General features: G+C 44.7%; 1 protein-coding gene across 2 annotated transcripts in view; it reads right to left on the bottom strand.

Moving 5' to 3' along the window:
* The window catches only part of Clcn1 (chloride voltage-gated channel 1), a 28,986-nt gene extending 9,694 nt beyond the window's left edge, over positions 1–19,292 (bottom strand). The window contains exons 1-14 of one of the 2 annotated variants that reach the window (NM_013147.1): positions 19,012–19,274; positions 15,826–15,946; positions 15,316–15,447; positions 14,623–14,751; positions 14,324–14,457; positions 12,918–12,995; positions 11,810–11,888; positions 6,977–7,102; positions 6,579–6,663; positions 6,273–6,374; positions 5,893–5,977; positions 5,504–5,653; positions 715–784; positions 449–559 (exon numbers count right to left, since the gene is read on the bottom strand). In NM_013147.1, coding sequence (NP_037279.1) covers positions 449–559; positions 715–784; positions 5,504–5,653; positions 5,893–5,977; positions 6,273–6,374; positions 6,579–6,663; positions 6,977–7,102; positions 11,810–11,888; positions 12,918–12,995; positions 14,324–14,457; positions 14,623–14,751; positions 15,316–15,447; positions 15,826–15,946; positions 19,012–19,191 — 1,582 coding nt within the window. In that variant the 5' untranslated portion in view covers positions 19,192–19,274. Of the gene's footprint in view, positions 1–448; positions 560–714; positions 785–5,503; positions 5,654–5,892; positions 5,978–6,272; positions 6,375–6,578; positions 6,664–6,976; positions 7,103–11,809; positions 11,889–12,917; positions 12,996–14,323; positions 14,458–14,622; positions 14,752–15,315; positions 15,448–15,825; positions 15,947–19,011 lie in introns of both variants that reach the window. The other variant, XM_087656183.1, reaches the window with a different exon arrangement.

The following is a 19,292-nucleotide window of genomic DNA, read 5'->3' as shown; positions in this document are numbered from 1 at the left end:
AAACTTTTATAAATGGACTAGGGTCAGGCAGTAGAGTGCTATACATAGGTCTACCTCACAAGTCATCTTAGAAGTCCAGGGCTCATGTTTCCCAGCTCTCACTCTTGATTTCTTAGCCTCCATTAACATCAGCACAGCTCAGTTTGGACTTGGCCCATCGCCTGCATTATTGGTTCCGTAATTATCAGGAAAGAAAGAGCCCACTAACCATGCAAAGACAATGCACGTTGCCCCTTCCCATCTTCTTATTTGATTCCTATGTCCATTTTCCACAGGAGGGAGGACTAAGGCTTACAAAAAAGAAACAGTGGGAGGCAGAGCCGTGGGCTCGTCGTTTGAACAAAACTTGAATTATATATTGTTGTCTTTAAACTAAATTGCTGTACATTGAAAGAAGATGTGTAACCAGACTCGATATCTGGTTATAGAGGTTAGGAATAAGTCTCACCAATCACTGCATAGCCCCCTGGTAAGATCTTATAGATGATATCATCAAATAAGATACCCTCAGGGAACAGCATGGCCATGATCTCTCCTACCAGCCTTCCAAAGGCAGCTCCTAGGGGGAAGATAAAGAAGAAAAATATTAAGATAAATGTCTTTGTCTCTATACTCTCGGAATATATGAGCTTAGGCATTAAGAGTACAAACATTCTAGGTTTTTCTACCAACCACCCAGACTGTAGCTATTAGTACGATGCCATCAACCCTTACCTAGCACAAAAACAGGCATGAAGCCTCCACAGGGTATGGGCATAGTCGTGGCCACAATGGACATCCAAAACTAGGGTGAAAAAAGAAACATTACAGTACTCTTTCCAAAGGTTCCCCCATTCCCCTCTCTGCTCTTTACCCACCTCCCTCCTGCTTCAAGAATCATAACAGAAATGTCCTGAGATAGCTAACCCTGTTGGAAGCCTTCTTGTCTGTCACCATTCTCCAGAGTCTAAAAAACTTGGCGCTTTCAGGCTGAGAGATCAACAAAGACATCAGGATAAGAAAGTTCCTCCAGATGGCTAACACAAATCCTTCCAACTCTGAGTGACTATATATTTTTTTTTGGCAACCTAGAACAAGGGAGCCCAAGAGGATACCTTTTTCACTGTTCCAAAATGACCCACACCAGTGAACTCTGTCAGCCCAGGAAGTTTACCTCTGTGGAGTAGTCCGAAATGCTAAGCTGGAAGATGCTTTTACCTTCCCAGCTGATATCTTTATAAACGGGCCCCAAATCAATGTAGCAGATACCTTAAAGTCTGTTGAACTTTTGTAGGATTAATTTAGCTTTGATTTGACCATTTACAAAGCCATAGAGGAGGTAAGGATCACAGGGAACCTGAAGAGAAGACTGCTCTGCTTGAGCCTTTGTCTCCGATATCAAACCACCTTAAACAAGGATTGAAATTATATCTGGATCCTGGGGACATACGGTGATAGAATGTATTCTTAGAATCTGTGAGGCCTTGTGTTCAATGCCCAGTACTGAAAAAAAAAATCACTGATATGTCTTGACTCAGGGGCAAACTGAGAACCTGATTAGTCTTTCAATATAACAGAAAAGATATCCAAGGTCAACTTTGCAAGGCACCATTCCAACAGAAATTGGGGCAATTATAGCAAGAGCAGTATGAGGCAAAGAATGCAGAAGAATTCAGAAATAGAGCAGAACAGAAGTAATGGCTAAACATTAAATGCCTAGAGAAAAAAAAAAATGAAAGCATGAGGCACAGTTTTGAAGGTACTTCCTATGTAAGCTAAGAAATCTTAGAAAAGGATTCCAAACTAACTGGGTACAAAACGAAAATGGCTAAAAGTCTAACAAGCTGTGAAGATTAAAATATTTGAAGTTCCTTGAATTATACGGGTGATATATTAATAAAAATAAATTTCTTAAGTTTATGAACTTTAGAAAGCATTGCTTCAAGCCAAGGCTAAACCCAAGAGGTACTGATGAAGACCCAGAGAGGATTTTACTCCAGAAGTGTGAGATGAAGCAAAATATTTACTTCATGTCAGAATATGATCATCAAGATGGTTGAGAACTGCAATTACATGTGCAAAATGAAAAGACTTCAGACTGACGATTCTTTGCGGGAAGAGGGTGAGCCTTACTTCTGCCTCCTCCGCAGTGGCCCTAAGCTCCATAAATGTAGACAGGAAGCAAAGAAAAACAATAAATTGATGGTGTGATGTTCATGTAAAACAGTAAAGATTCCTCAAAGCTTAATATTTACTCAAACATTCCAAAGTAATATTCATCCGGAGAGCATGCTACGAATGCAGATGAGCTCGCCTCTGGAGGCGAGTGTCTCAGACAATCTGGAGGTGGATTCCCATGCACTTGTTGCTTCAGCTTCTTGAGTGATGACATTTAGCACATCAAGAATCCTTGCACTCTCATGTATTCTTGGGAATAAGAACATGGTAGTCAGAGGGGGAGTTTGTAGGCTCAGATTATCTGAAAGCTCCAGAGATACAGATGGTGGGCAACAGATAGGTCTGATTTTGAAGCCGAAAGCAGTATCTTCCCAGAGAAGTGTAAATCCAGACCAGGGGGTGCTAAAGCTATCATCTCCCATGGCACAAACAGGGTGACTGAGATTAACAAACTTTTTTTTTTAGCTATTGCTATATGAAGAAAAAAACCAAGAGTCGTGTGGCACAGAAGCAACTTCTAAGATTTTAAAGACCCAGTTCTAAAGAAATGAGAAACCAGAAACCTATTATCACTGACATCATTATATTTATACCCATCACAAGGAAAATCAAGCTAAAAGGCTCCCATAGGGCCTCAGGCTGTGCTAAAACTCAACAACCATAGGCAATGGTGTTAGCCTTAGTAAAAGGGAGCAGAGATGGTAGAAATGCATTCATGTTCATGGAAAATCCCTTCATGAACAACATGATGACGCTTCGCACACCTTGAGGATGGGAAAGGCAGGGAAGTAGGACATGCCTTTCACCAATATTAAGGAGCAGCTGAACCGAGAATGTAAGCTCCCTTCCTGACACTGCCAGAAGGCCACATGGACACAGACTAGATTTCAAACCTAGTTGTGAAAAGTAGTACTAGTCCCTGCTTTGGCTTCATCACAATTGGAATGTCTCACAGGCTTCCATTTGGAAATTCATCTCTGTTGTGATATCAAGAAGGTGAGGACCTAATCAAGCTGTGGTACTTTGGTGTGGAGGCTTTGGAAATTTCTAAGGATTAGACAAGACACTGGACAAGACATTAGTGATGGCTTCCTGGTAGCTTTCTGAGGAGTGAGAAACAGACAGGAACTCAACCTCAGGTGCTTCTTGTTGTTGGCCACGTGATCTTCCTCACAGCTTAGGATTCTGTTAGCAAGAGCGCCATTACGGATGTGACTGTGTAACCTTGGATGTCCAAAACTGTGAGCCAAAAATTACTCTTTTCCTTATAAGGCAGCCTACCACAGATATTTAATTAGAATAAAGAAAACCAGATGGATAGAAGGACTTCTTTATTTTAATTTGGCTATATGTTCTATTTTTCACAGCTGAAAAAAAAATAAGGGTACCACTGTGAGTGCAGTGATTGGGCAATGAAAACACTGGGAAGCAGTGACTGGGAAAGCTGACTTTGCAGCAAGGAATACTTTGGTAATTAGAAGTCGTAAAGAATGTTGTAGATCTTCTATAAACTGTTGGGATTGAATATAGCCCAAAACGTGTTTCTCTTTCTTGCAAACTTACAATATGAATGTTCTCTAGGATATAATTCCATGAGACGTTAATTATAGTGACATGCAGATGAATCCTTCTATGTCATCCAAGTGGGGTTCTGAAAATAAGCTTGATTTGGGGAAGATATATAACTTGAACTCTGGGGATATGAATAAGGTAGAAAGTAAATGGTGTTAAGAGATATTTTATTTTTTAGAAAGCTTGAAAAATCTTGATATTTTAGCAGTCTATAGAACCCCAGAGGTAACATACAGCTTAGACCAAGCTGTAACATAGATTCTGAACTACTATCAAAACGTGGACTGGGTTCTTGCAGATGGGAGTGTAGACACAGCAGTCAATGCAGTTATTGTATGGGGCTCATGCTATAATCTCAGCAGGAGATTATACGTTTAAGGCTAGCATGCGCTACAAAATAAAACCTGACTTTGCTCCCCAGTAAAGTAAGTTCAACCAGTATAGAAAGCCAGAACATGTAAATTAGAGAAGATGAGAATTATAAATCAAAGTCCAGACACTGAATCCTTAAGAAGACTCTTGAAATGTTTTCTGGAAAAATTAGCATTCATTTTGAAGAAAGAAACAGAAAGGGTAAAACAAGGCATCCAAATACTGATGAAGCTAGTTCACCATCAGTGAATGGGCTGGGAAAGAAGAAATCCACAGCAAACTCTGGGAGCCTACGCTTCAGATCTGAGACCTGGTGTGTGAAGCAGCTGGCACCTTTAATAATAATATCACTGAAAAGTGTGTTAACAAGCAACAGCAGAAAACTAGGAAATACAAAATTAGCCAAAAGCCAATGACCAAGAGTTATGTACTTGGCACATGGGATTCATAGCATTTATTGAAAAACCAAAGTCACTGTCTTACAAGAATAACACCAATATGACTTAGTGGTTCATAGTTTTGTATAATATAAAGTCATGAAAATATCATAAAAGAGCAAGGTATTGAAAAGCAGGGGAATTTAGGCTGGACAGAGATACCTATAAGAATCCCAAGTCCCACAGGAAATACTGGCTTGGTTATTTAAGGCATGTTACTAGTAAAGGAGAAATCCCCAAAAGGAGACCAAACAATCATCAACTATATAGGTGTCACAATCAGGTCTGGGAATTATAAACATCTTAGTACGAGGTAATAATGTAAAGTCCCCACATTTATAATTTGTGATAAGGCAGATCTAAAAAGGAAAGGATGCGAAGGTAGCAGCTTTTATTTCCTAATTAAAGTTAGAAAAGCTGGTCTAGTCTAGAAAAAAACCCCTTATATTCTCACTGGCTGAACAGGGAATAATTACATTTGTAAAAATTATTTATAGTCTTAATAAGGTTGATTTGGTATCTCATCACCTTCAAAATTCTAGAAAAGAGATGAGAGAGATTTATGTGCAATTCACCTGGAAGTGGATAACAAATCCGTGGAGATTAAATATCTAATTATCTAACACGTGGGAGGAATTTGGTTAATTGGTCTGGGGTTTTTACACAGTTATCTATATTGCTAAACTCTGTCTTGCTCAAATTTACTTGACTGCTCTGATGCCTTAAAAAGATAACAAGAGGAGCTATTAAAAGGGTTATTATAATTATGGTGCACATCACTAAGTTGACATGAACGGAGCAATTAAACTACACCCTGGTTCATTTTGATAGACAGGCAACTTATGCTGTGGTTTCCTCATGATTTCTGTCTAGGTTGGACACAGAGCAGATGAAGTTGTATCCTTCCTGTACAAGGCCTGGGCCCCTCTACTGTAAACAGAGAGAAGCTCAGAGGGGCAGAATACCTTCATGACGAAGAAGAGAAGGATGATGATGACCACGTTGACCTGGGGGTGAATCCACACAGCTGACTGGCCCAAGCTTTTGGGATCACCTATGTGCTTTACCCATGTGTTGTTGTCAAAGAGGGTGCTGATAGCTTCACGGGGCATCAGCTGTGAGGGAAGAAGCAGAGCGGGCAGGTTTTCCACAAATGTATTTTATGTCCTGTGTTAGAGAACGTATACCCAAGCCTCGTTAGTCCAGAATTCTTTCTGTTCTTTTCTCTGAGAGAAAGTCTACCCTTGGGCAAAACTATGCAAGCTCCAAGTCTGAGCAGTTGCCCACTCTTGGCTTAGATACAGAGCCACAGGTCTGAGCTAACCCCCTGCTCTTAGACACCCCTAGAGCTGACCTCTCCAGCCATGAATTGACCCATTCCTGGTGGAAAGGTGAGTGAGGCGATGACAAAAGTAACGATTCCAGGATAGAGCAGGCGGCTGAAAAAGAGAAAAAAGTTAGTGCTATCCCCCACTTAGCCAGCCCACAAAGCAGCCACACTCAGCTGCCGAGCTGTTGTTTCCCATAGCCTTCTATTCATTTCAACAACGAATACTCTCTTGGTCAAGAAAATGACCGCTTGGGAAAAGCCTGCACAGCTGCCCCTACCCACAGTATCAGAGCTTCCCACAGCTGAACACAGCAAGGCCACCTAAAGGCATTCACCTGAAGGAGGAGCTGCTGGCGGGAAATCAGAAGGTAAGTGTGCAGGGCAAGGGAAGGGCAATGACTCACTGCTTAGCAAGAAACTGGCTGAGAGCCTTGTGCTTTCGGACACCGAGCATGACTTGGCGATGCAGATAAACAAAAACAGCTCCCAAGAACCCGCAGCAAATCCTAAGGGTGCAAGTCACAAGGCTGGAAGCTCTGACCCGGACTCTGTAGGGAAGCAACCCAGCAGCTTCCCTCCTTCTCTCACCGCTCAGCTGCCTCATGGTTAATCCATACTTTTATTTATGCTCTCCGTGGCTTCTTCCTGGCCCGCAGCCACGCCCCTCCCTGTCTCTGCTCCCCACACCCAGAAAGAGTGGTCCCACTAACCCAATGACAGCAAAAGCTGGGAGTTCCTTCAGGTCAAAGGGGAAATCCATCCGGAAATTAGTTCTGAACAGAGCAGTAATAGTGACTGTAGGATAAAAAGGCAGCATTAGGGTGGGAGCTCGGAGAGAGCCGCAGGGAGAAGAAGACAAGTGTCAAGGTATCTTCCCTTCTTTCAACCCCAACCTCTTCTCTCCCATTGAATTTTCATTTTTCCTACTAGCATCTCTCCATGGTTATACTCTCTATACCATGATCTAATTCCTCCCTAGACCCTGAGCCTTGCTCTTGCTCCCCAAACAACGGCATCCATTGTTTTTCTGAAGTGCTCCAGAGTTACGGTTTCTGCCACTTCACCACCACCCCTGTTTCACACCACCTCCACTGAGACCTCCCGTTACCAGCATCCTTGTTCCACACTGCCAGGACGCGGAACACAAAGGCACTGAAGGTGGCTGCAAAGAATCCTCGCCAGTAATTCCGAACGGCAAAGTAGGTAGAGGTGACCTCGATGCTGAACAGCACTCCTGTGGGGCAGGGAAGCAGGTCACGTGCAGACGCCCACGCCTCCCACGGCTCAGACCGCAGAGCTTCCCCTGAACTGTGAGTCTGTGGAGCCCCAGTGCAAGTGATGCTTTCTTGTAGCTCCTCTCTATGACCGCATACGTGTCTATGGAGACTTTCTGCTCCCAGCCCAGGAATGTGGACCAATGAGGTATGGAGGAGATGGGAGATGGACAGGCTCTTAACTCCCTGAACCTCAAGCTCAAGTACATTTGTACTTAAATTATAGGACAGAGTGGGTTCACAACTGTCAGATATCCATGGACATTTACAGAAAGGTAAAACAGTCCTGCAGAATTATTAAAAAGGGAAGAAGCTTCCAGAGCAGGTGGTCAGCATTGTTGCCAAAGAGGCTTCAGGGTTTGCATATTCCTTGACACCCCTTTTCATCTCCCTATTGCTCCCTCCACCCAAGGGCAAGTTTATGAGGAATAAGAAAAACAGGATAGGGCATTATGCACATCTACAGGATTCAATATTCCAGAAAAAGAAAGCAGAGGAGCGTTCCTAATGATAATGATACAAGATGTGACTCACAAGGACCAAAGCCAGGACAACCTAGGTGAGAAGAAGGGAAACCCATCATGCTTAGCGAGGTGAGTGAGGTAAAAAGGAATGGTAGCCAGTAGGCACTAATTCTTGTTTTGAGGGGAGAGGCTCAAGCAAAAAGTGAGGAAGCGAGTGTAGCAAACATAAGGCGTGCTAAGCCAAAGGAAGCAATGCTAATGAGGCCATAAAAGCATCATTTGCAACAACAGAGAAGAGTATCTGTAAACTTTAGGATAAGGGAGTTGATCTTTGATTAGGTCATCAATGACTTTACCTTAACCTAAGCTAAGCCTCCTCCATATCAAACAGTACAGAGGACTGAGAAGGAGCTGAGGACCAGCCAAACCAAACCAAAAATGAACGAACAAAGCGAACTTTGTCCTTTTCTCATGGTGTACATTGTTGGTATGTTCAAGGCCAGCCATCCCCTCCGTATTCGGACAGCAGCTCACATAATAGGGATTTTCTTTTCCTCACCCTGTGTTCAAAAGTCACATCTCTCAAATCCCTCATGACCGCCAACCTCTCTTTTGCAGGGACAGTGACTATGTACTCAGGAGATGGTGGCTTAGGGCTGTTTTCTTGTGGAGCCCAAAGCTGTCTTGGCAGTGGATTTCTCTGGTATTGCCTTCTCTAGAAAGCCATCCCCGATCTTCCTTGTCAAGTAGAAAGCATCTGTTTCTCATCCTACTCTCTCCATATTTTGGATTATTGTATTTTCCACTTTCAGATGTAGCTACTTGTACACACTCCTAAGTTTTCTGGGATTGGAGGTTCCTTGGAAACTAAGCCCTGGCGTAGTGGTGAGCACCCATTTGGGATTCAGTGCCTATACTGGAATAGAGAGGAGAAGGGAGGATACGGAGGAGGAAAGAACACAGCGAGGGAATTTCAAAGAGTGGAGCGGAGTAATGAAGAGTTATGCCAGCCACTCTTCTGCTCTCCTCTTTAAATCCTAAGGACAGGAGTACACGGTGTGAATCACATCTTTGTTCTGCCTGAGTGCAATTATCCAACTTACATTTTTTTTGGGGTTCTTTTTTTTGGAGCTGGGGACGGAACCCAGGGCCTTGTGCTTCCTAGGTAAGCGCTCTACCACTGAGCTAAATCCCCAGCCCCTCCAACTTACATTTTAAAACCATTTATCCTCCATGATGGAGACCTGGGATCCTTTTCTATAGCGGGTCTGTCACAGTGTGACTGGGAGTGAGAGCTACCTTTCATGTTAGCCAGAGACAAACATAAAATATGCTGCTAAAAGGAAACAGCTTTAAAAACACGAGCAGCATTTAGAAACTCTGGTGTCTTAGATCTGGAACACTGCTCTCCTCTTTTCTTCTGACTTCTTGTCTAGTTCCCATGCCACGCCCCTATCCACTGAAGGCACTGCTCTTGGTCTCCATCTCCTGCTACTCACAAACACAATTTCTTTCTCAATTTTGCTTATGCCTGTGGCATCAGCCATGGATACTGATTAGATTCAACTCAGTTCCTGGACGGTAGACTCATCAACCTAGTTGCCTATTTTATATTTGGGCATGCCATAGGAACTTTAAATTCAATATCCTCTAAGTAAAATTTTTTTACTCCCCTCCAGACCCAGTTTACTTCCTGCATCCTCTCTCATGTTTGCTGATAGTAGTCTATTGCAGTGCAAGCACTGTGAGCCTGGATGTTGGCATAGAACTCTCTCTCCTATCTTCACAAAAATATCAGCCACCAGGCAGCATCAATATGACCTGATCCCACTCGAGTTTCTCAGTCCCTCCTATATCTCCTTTGCTGCCCAATTCTGCCTGTCATCGTGTAGAATCAGGACGAGAACAATAGTCTTCTTGTTAATCTTAGATCAATCCTGTTAATCCACAGCCAACTCTATCCTGCACACTTGTGCCAAAGGGATTGGATAGGCAGGCTGAGCTAACCATGTCACTTCCTTGTTTTAAATCCTTCCATGGTTTCGCTTCACCCATGACAATACTTCACAAAGTCAGTCTCATGAGATGTCACAGGTCCCATAACAAGGTCTCTACAAAGAAGGCTTGGTTGGACATGCTGTTTACAGCCATCCTGGGTACTCATAATGCATCCCAACAGCTCAGATGTTCTCACTGCCTACCCAGTTCATTTGTTTTTAACTACTTGTTTATTCCTTTTAATCTTGCATTTTTCTAACCCACTGGAACTTGGAGTGGGTTTTCACTCATTACACCTACTAACACTGGGAAGAACTCTGCTCTGAAAAACATATTTGGGCAATCCTACCCTAGAGAATAAAGCTTGCACGACTTCTGCAGACCTTCATGGTTCAGGTCCACTTATCTGTTCTGAGTCACTTCCTATTTTACTTTGTCATTCTCCCTAGTACTACTTATTACTGTAACAGCAGATATTGACTTTGGATACTGTCCATTCTGTTCAGGGTTTCCTTCCCTTCTTTTAGGCTTCTACTTACTAATTACACACATGGCAAACAATGTCTCTTTCATAACGCTTCACAGGCTCCCCCAGGCTGCCTTGGTGGTTCATTGCACTTTGCCTAGGAAGCCACATGGTCACTTAACTGCCTGCAATGATCTATGTGCCTGTCTGCCTAAGCCCCTTGAGAGTGCAGGACCAACCCCACTGTCTGGCACACACTGGGAGCCAAAGGGCTTTGGTTATTTCGATAGGATGATGAATTATATTACTTTGATCAGTACAAGGAATTAGGAGTTGCCTATGCTGTGAGTAAAGGACCTCCACACTACATTTTTTTCTCTTAGTTACTCTATATTCACAGAAAAGAATCAAGTACTGCCATCTGCAGATAGGTTTGTCATTTGCTGCATAATGCAAACAGCCTGAGCACAGCCCCTTCACTTACAAGTGCTTGGCAATTTCCTGTGTCTAGAGCAATGCCTGATACCTTACCTAAGGTAAGTTGTAAGACCAGAAAGAACCTCTGAGTCCTCATAAACCGAAGTGTCAGGAAGAGAATGCAGACTCCCTTCCCTTTAAAATGCTCCTGACAACCAAAACAACCATACATTCTCCTTTTTATTTGGAAGGCTAAGGGGTAAATAAATGCAGCATTGTATAAATATAGCTGTGAATGTCTAATGTGCAGAAACTCAAACACACTACTATTCACTGACAGGGGCTAATGACTTTAATGACTGGAGCTGACAACAGAAGTGTAAACAGGATGCCAGTGGTGAACACGTTTCCTGGATGCACCTATGCTGCAAGCTTCCACCCATATGAGAACAAGGCATACAGAATAAGCTTTCATTAATTTTGTACTCTCAGCATACATCATCTCTAAGTTAAGCCATTTTAGATACCCAGAAAACTCCTCTATGAAAAGACTGATTGCAGTTTCATCATTGAAAAGAGGCTTCTAGCACCTGGTTGTTTAGGAAGCCCATGCCTTTCTATAACTGCATTTCTTCAACTATCAACATGGACTTTCATCACCAGTGATTTCAATGATACACATCCCTGCCCTGCTAACACAGTTACAACTCAACTTTGATAAGGGAATGAAGAGGCCTGCCTTTTGTGACCATGTCTGGTTGCTACTAACCTATGATAATATCACTCTTTTTCTTACATGGATAGAAAAAGTTAAACCCACTTTTAAGTTGCTGGCATATGAAAAATAACTTACTCTAAAGCTCCCATAAGTGCTTCCCATTTTAAAGCGCATTATTAATCTATGTACAGTCTACTGAAATCCCAGTGTCTTTAATAAAACAAAGGAGGTAAGTTTCCCCTTGGAGAAGGAAGTACACAGAATCACTTGACACAGAACAGAATGTGTAAAGCAAAAGGCTCGGCAATGCAGAAAGGCTTCAGCGTAAGTGGAGACCAGGAGAGCTGCTATGCTTCTAATACCTGGCTCTGCGTGTGCTGCCAACACAGCCCTGCTCCAGCCACTGGTCTTTCTGTAATGCTCTATTGAACTGCACTCGCAGTACTAGGTGGGAATTCATGCAAAATGGTCAGAAGAAGGCGCAAGGCAGGTGCTACCTAAGAGCAGCAGCTCTCGTTACAGTGGAAATGGTTAATTATAGCACTTGGTGAAGCTGACAAGAACCAGCTGGTCGGCTCATGCACTGGGGAGAGGGCAGACTTGCCTCCAAGTGGTGTTCCAAAACAGCAACCGACCCCCACGGCACAGCCCACTGTCAGGATGTCAGTGTAATAGTATGGCTGCTACTAGGGAGAGACAGACAGACAGACAGGAGAAGGGCAGAGGCAGAGAGATGGGAGGAGAATAAGCATGGTTGGGAAACAAAAGAGAATGAGAGGCCTACATCACAGGAATGAACACGGTCCCATCATCCCTGTGATTCCCAGGCCAGGAGAAACTCAGTGAGTTTGGCAATCAGGAAGTGACCTTCTAAACCAACAACCCAAAAACATACCAAGGAAAATGTTGAGTGGATAGATGCCCAGTAAATGATCAAATAGTGATGAAACAAAGGGGGCTGAGGAGAAGTAGCAAGAGGTGGGAAGACCTCGCCAACAGAAAACCATCAGGTGAGAACAGCCAACGTCAAAGGAGCACTCAGCTCTTGGGTAGAAACGGATGGGTCCCTGGAGCCCGGGTGCGGCGATCTACAGTCACTCCATGATTGCCCACCCATAAGTCTCTTCAGTGAGCATGGCCCCTCAACCCCAAAGCTACAGCAGACACTAACCACCCTTCCAAATCTGGCTCAGGCAACCAAGGTAGGGAGGAAGTGAAACTTGCCTCCAACAGGGGCTGCAAAGTAGCATCCCACGCCCACTGCACAGGCTGGCACCAGGAGATCAAGCTGCCCAGGCACGGTCTGCAACAGAGAAGCACGACAGGCAAGGCAGGTGGCCGAGGGGAACAGACAGGTGGCATGTAAACCAGGTGGGTGGGTGTCAGGGACCACAGAAGAACGGGCACAGCACAGGAGGAAACGTGGAAAGGAATGGACACAGTTCATGTGTGCAGGAAGGTAACATGGGGCAGGACTGGCTCAGTCACCAAAGGGGCACACAGATCAGGAAGGGATAGACACTAGGAAGACAGACAGAGGCTGGACAGAGGATCAGCAGGCAGGGACATGGAGAACTGGAGCACAGGTTAGTGAGATGCCGCCTTCAGCACCAAGGCCAGCCCAGAGCAGGCAATCCTCCCCTGCTCTCTGCACACACTGAGGGCTTCCTTCTACCAACTGGTTCCTGCTGTGCTGTACTGCCTCACCTTACCTCATAGACACCAGAGAACATGGACATGAATTTGCTGAGGACAGCAGCACAGATGCTGGCAATGTGAACAAAGGGACCCTGGAAGAGAATAGGAGAGACAGGGCTCAGGGATGGAGGAGACATATGGTGATGACATTAAACCAGTTTCCTGTTCCAGGCCCTGGGCTAGTTGCTAGAAATGGAGAAGCCAGACACAAGTTCTGCCTTAAAGGAAGGAAGAGATGAAAAATCAGTGTGCTATCAGGTAATGCCACAGCCTAGGAAGCAAATGAAGAGGAGTAAGGCAAAAGAGGCAAGGTGGAGACTTGGAGAAAATGGCCTGCCCTGGACAGTAACCACCTGAGTTAGTCCTTTAAGTGATAATTACATGAGAGAGCCTCATGGGTGTCAGAGTGGAAGTGTTCTAGGGACCAGCACGGAACGGTAGAAAGATAGAGAACAGCCTTATATATAATCCAAGCACAGGGTCGCAGGCAGACTGTAGGGCTGGACACCAGACAGACACGAGGATGTAGATCAGCCTGGGGCTGGCCAACTGTTGGGAGGAGTGAAGATCTTATATTAAGTGATATGGAAAGCTCTCAAGACTTTCTTGACTAGAGGTCAGAAGCTTCCAATTCCATTTTGAAAGATGCTTTGGCTACTGTGCAGATTGGTGATGGGGGTGGGGATGGCAAGTGTGCTCACAGGGATGAAGCCTAAGGAGACTAGCTGGCAACTTGAAGGAAGAAGTCTCATTCTAGATCTGTTTTCTCATGTCAAAATAATGGGGAAACCCAAGGACTGTGCTGATTTTGAGGCTAGCCTGGGCAACATAAAAGTTCCAGGTGGGGGTTGGGGATTTAGCTCAGTGGTAGAGCGCTTGCCTAGCAAGCGGAAGGCCCTGGGTTCGGTCCCCAGCTCCGAAAAAAAAAAAAAAAAGGAAAAAAAAAAAGGAAAAAAAAAGTTCCAGGTGAACCTGAGCTATAGAATGAGACTATTTCAAACAAGCAAACACAAACCAAAAATAAGTAATAAATAAATAAATAAATAAATAAATAAATAAATAAATAAATAGTAAGGCAAGGAGAGATTGGTTCAGATTATGCAGATTATGTAGAGGGCAGACGTTTTCTAGAGACATTCTGGTTGCTATAACTTGGGCCTGCTACTGGCATCTACAGGTAGAAGTCATGGATAATGTTAGCATCTCCCAGGTCAGAGCAATACCCCTCTTCCCAGCAGTTTTCCAGCCCCAAACCTTACTTATGCCCAGTCGAGGGGCTACTATAAGGTTCTCCAACTCTAGTAGCTGTGTCATCAAACCCAGGGTAACAGACTTCTAAGGCTTCCCCATCGTTACTGCCCTTTGGCCCTAGCCGGGTCAGTCAGCTCTGCCATCCCTTCCCTTGGCTGCGCACACTTACCTCTTTCCCCACAGGGATACCACTGCCCAGACCGGCTGTCAAGGCCACCACCTTGGCTACAAAGGCCTTGAGTGTGAGGTATTCCTTCAAGACAACACCACGAAGAATTGTCTTCATCTCAGGGATTCCAGAGCCTAAATAGGTTTAAAACAGATACTGTATATACGCGCTCAGGCTGGAGGTTAAGTGGGAGAAGAAAGTAGAGATAGGAAAAACAATAACCATGTTGAGGAGGACGGGGGCACTTCAGAGTGGGAGGTCTGTACAACACCAGACTGCGTCATATAGAAAGTACTCACCCACAGCCTGGGGAGAGATGAGTTGGCAAAAGAGGGCACTGAAGAGGATGAGGATAAGTGGGAAGGTGACCCAGGCCAAGTACTGTAGAGGAAGGCTGGGCTGCATCTGGGCATAGGTCCACTTGTAGGCTGTAGGAACACAGACCCTGAGTCAGTTAGAATTGAGGAAAGGTTGACAGTGAGATCATCTCATCCTGTCCCCCACGCCCCCATGCCCTGGACATCTTGTTTGCCTGGCCCCAGGGCATCCCTTTCACTGTACATGTAGAAACTCTGAGCTGAGGTTGGTGGCCTCCTGTCCAAGCTCCCTCTGGCTGAGGTTGGTGGTGGCTGTGGTGCAAGTCAGTTGAGTAAGATGATGTAGCACTTGGCTATAGGATACAGGGTAACCACTGACAACAGAAGGCGTTCCTAAGGCTTAGAAATGTCAGCGATGAGACTGAAGAATCCTGGGAAAGCTGCATATGCCAGAAACCCTGTTAGAGGGGCACTCAGAGTCTGCATGGCAGCTGGCAGGAAAGGGCCTGGGTGGCGTTAAGGTTCTCAATAACTTTAGTTTTATCTAGAGTCAGAGTCATACCTGATCACTCCTGCAACATGCTTAGCCCAACACACCTGGTCTACTCTACATCAGAGCTCAGAAAGAGTCTCTACATGGAAAAGGTGGAGGGCAGCAGTCCAGGGAGAACTTACCCTGAAGGCTCTTGGCGCTAACATAGTCCATGCACCAGCTGACAAGAGCCATCAGTAGGCCCAGGAGCACAAGAAAGATCCAGTCTTCCCCCAGCTTCCTTCTCAGCACACGTCCCAGGCGATGGACACAGTCTAGGGAGAGGTAAGGGTAAAGAAGGAAGAAAGCAGCTCTTTGCTCATTTCTTTGGGAGCAGCCTGAGGAGGGGAGGTGAGAGTCGTTGCTGTATTGGTCACTGGACATCTCTTTATGTCTCTGCCAGTTGCTGTCCCTGTCATTCCAGAAAGTACTACAGCCCTACTCCTGTAATGTCCTTGTAAATATAATGTCCATGTAAAACTATTATGGTTGGGAAAGAAGGCAAAGTGTGTGTGTGTGTGTGTGTGTGTGTGTGTGTGTGTGTGTGTGTGCACATGCTCGTGTGTTGGGAGATGTGTAATGGGGCGTTTAGGTTATTCTCCCAACCCCTGTACCTCCTATTCCAGATTCCTTTATTCCTCAGTCCCCATCACCTTGACATTTAGAATAGTGGTCCTCATCCAAGCTGTCCACAGTAGAACTGGAGTCCGTCTTCTTGGGTATTCCCCTGTCCTGTGCCTGATATGAATATTGTTCTTTGTGATGGCCATATATCTGTATGAATAAAGAATGGTCTCTGTCTATCTTTTTGAGGAGTCAAGAAGGCATGACATAGATTTAGAGTTACGGAGAGGAGTTGTTTTGAATCTTGGGCATCGAAAGTTGCATGCAGAGTACTTTACGGTCTTCCCTTCTCTCAGCTCTCTTCTGTCCATTTACACAGTTCTGTTTTCCATTGCTCTTCCATGCCTGCTTCTGTTTCATTTCTCCAAACCCAGACATGTCTTGGTCCATAATAGCTTTTATCAAGAAACTTAACTTCTACTTGGAAGTGGAGGTACTAAGAACTGTGTGGAAATTACTTACCCATACCAGGCAGGCATTTCCTGTATTACCCTGTGTCCCACATGTTTCTGTATTTCCCTGTTACCCCTGCATTGAGTAACCATCTCAAGATCCAACTTAGACAAAGAGAGTCCACAGTAACCTAGCTAATTATGTTATATATAACTATATAGTTATATAACTATATAGTAAATGTAGTTATATATTTACAGTGCTGGATGGTATCTGCTTGTGTCTTGCCTTGGAATGCTTGTCTACCTTGAGATACTCAGCTTCCTTATTAAAGTTGTACAAAGCCCATCCATCTCACATGCCAGAATTTATATATACAAACAGGATCTGGGCTCAAAAAATACAAGTTAATTTACTTCCCAAAGTGAGCTAACTGGGTCCCACCAAGAAGTGAGGAGGGCAGACCTATCCGTGTGTTAGGGTGTGTCTGTGAAGAATGTATAAGGGTGCTAATCACTTCATGATGGCCCCACATACTCCACACTAACTCATCCTCTGGGGCCAGGTCAGCCCAGGCCATGATTCTGGGACAGCCCGGATAGAAGAGATCTTATTTCACAATATGAGCAGCAGTTTGATGTTTCGGTCTTGAGCAGGCACATACTAAATATCCTGCTCATGAGGAAAGCAGCATTTCTCTTCAAACTCTATCAATAACCCAGAGATAGAAAATACCCCTAGCTGTGTGTGGTGGTGCACACCTTTAGTCCCAGCACCCAGGAGGCAGGGACTGGCAGATCTCTGTGAATCTGAAGCCAACAGGGTCTACATAGAGAGTTCCAGGCCAGCTAGGGATACACAGTAAGATCCGTCCTCAAAAACAATCAGAAAGCATTTCCCTTGAAGATCAGCTCTTAGCACTCTTACTTGCAGACTGGAAAAAATGAGGAAACAGTGTGCTTAGTCCCTTCTAACACTCAGGCTGGGAAAATGCTGCTAAGAGCCAGATGTATTCTGCTGGTCCAGGAGTAACCACCACATTATGACAGGTTTAGAGAGGGAGAAATCAAAGCCAAAATGTACAAGTGACGAAATGTCTGTAAAGTGTTGAGAATCCTCTAGTGTGTGCAGAACTGAGGTGGGAAGGGGAGGGGGGGGAACTATCTTGACAAAATGTTTTGAGAGTCCTCTTGTCTGTACAAGACTGAGGTAGGGATTGGGCACAGAACCATGTTCACAAAATGCTGTGAGTCCTCTAGTGTGTGTAGAATTGAGGTGGGGGATAGTGGCAAAACCAAATTGATAAAATGCTGATGACTTTTGTATCCTGGGAGCTCCACACGACTCTGGTTTCTGTGTAAGTATAGTATTTTCCCTCAGAAACATTAGACAAAAAGAAAACACATTACATTCCTGCTTGCTTTCAAGGTGGGTTGGAATCTGGATGAACTAACTCTACTCCCAAACTAAGCTTGCTATTTTTCCTTTGGTCAAGTGTCCAGTCACCAGAAAGTGCTCTAACTAACTGGGTAGTGGTGGTGCATACCTTTATGCCCAGCACTCTGGAGGCATAGCCAGGTGGATTTCTGTGAGCTCTAGGCCACCTGATGGACAGAGCTAGTTCCAAGACAGGCAAGGATACACAGAGAAGCCCCATCTTGAAAACCCGAAATCAAAAAGAAAAGTGCTCTGATAGCACTTTTGCTCAAGTGGTCAGCCAGCTTCCTCTAGAAATGACCAGCACTGGGGTGAGAATGAGCTGTCTCTGACATTTATATCCTGCTCAACACATTTCCCTCCTCACTGTGTACCTACCCTTAGCAACTGCTCAGGGAACAGATTCTCATGACCCTTGTGGTGATACCACCTACACAGCCCACCTCCAGGTTCTGAGCCTGACTCCAGGACCCATAGCCCTGTCAGCAAAACTTCTAAAGTCTGATCTTTCTCATACCCCTTCCGTTCTCTTCTACTGCATTCTCTGCAGTTAAGAGGCATTCACTTGTGCTAATAGTGGCCTGTAAATTTCCCAAGGCAATTAATTTCACCTTCCTTATCTTGTGCCCACACCTATTTCTGTTTTAGCTGCCCATATACCACTGATCCCCAAGTCCTGGAGGGTAATTGCCTTTGGGCATAGCTCTGCAATTCCCTTAGTGTCTTATGTTTCACGGAAAGCTTTGTGTTTTTCCTTCCACCATGTGGGTCCCAGGGATCACACTCAGGTTGTTAGGTTTACAGACAAGCACCTTTACTTAATAATTTTGTTGGCCCCTTTTAACAATTACAACCCTGCCAACCAACAAACAAACAAACAAGATCTCAAACAAGCTAGGCCAATGCTGGACCAGAATTTTACCTCCAAGCCCTTAAAAACTGGACCCTATTTCTGTGCTTATTTCAATACTGGTCATTGATCACTGAGAAATCATTCACTCTGTTTCCTCTGCTTGGGGGATTGTATAGAGAAAGCCTATGTTGCCTACATGTAGGTGAAGGCAGAGGCGATCCTTACGGCATTTGCAGCTCCTACAAAACCCACTGGTTATGTAAGCACATAAGCTTGCACTCTTCATGGAAGTATGGCTTTGCTGGTTCCCCACATGGTTTGAACATTGTTAGTAAAGGCTATGTAAAAGTGCATGCAACTCTTAAGTAAACACAGTAAGCTCAGATCTTTAAAAGGCTTTCATGTATTGAATATATTTACCATTTAATTTTCAAATAAATTCTGTACCTCCTTCTCACACAACAATCAATTTTCACTAATGCTCAGCCCCAGACAACTGTCCGCTGCTCCCCTTCCTTCCCCAGCACGTTACCTGTGTTGGGTGGGCATTGTGCCTGGGACCCAGGTCCTTTCGGGGCCGGTGCTGAAGGCCCCCATTCTCTGAGGGCAGTCCATAGCTGGTACAATGTTCGAAGGGCATGTACTGGTACTGGGGGGCAGTGCCCCACCAGCTTTGTTCACCTCCATGTTGCTGGGACTGGGACCGCTCCATGTGTCCTCCCCCCAAGCCCCAGCCAGGCCTTGGCCTGCTTGCTCCTAGTCTCCCCCTAGTACCTCCTTAAGCCTCTGCTTTTGACTGTCCCCAAGGCGTCT

This window comes from Rattus norvegicus, chromosome 4, assembly GCF_021556685.1.
Source record: "Rattus norvegicus strain SHRSP/BbbUtx chromosome 4, alternate assembly SHRSP_T2T, whole genome shotgun sequence".
Classification (NCBI taxonomy): Eukaryota; Metazoa; Chordata; class Mammalia; order Rodentia; family Muridae; genus Rattus; species Rattus norvegicus.
This window is presented reverse-complemented; position numbering and strand designations above follow the sequence as displayed.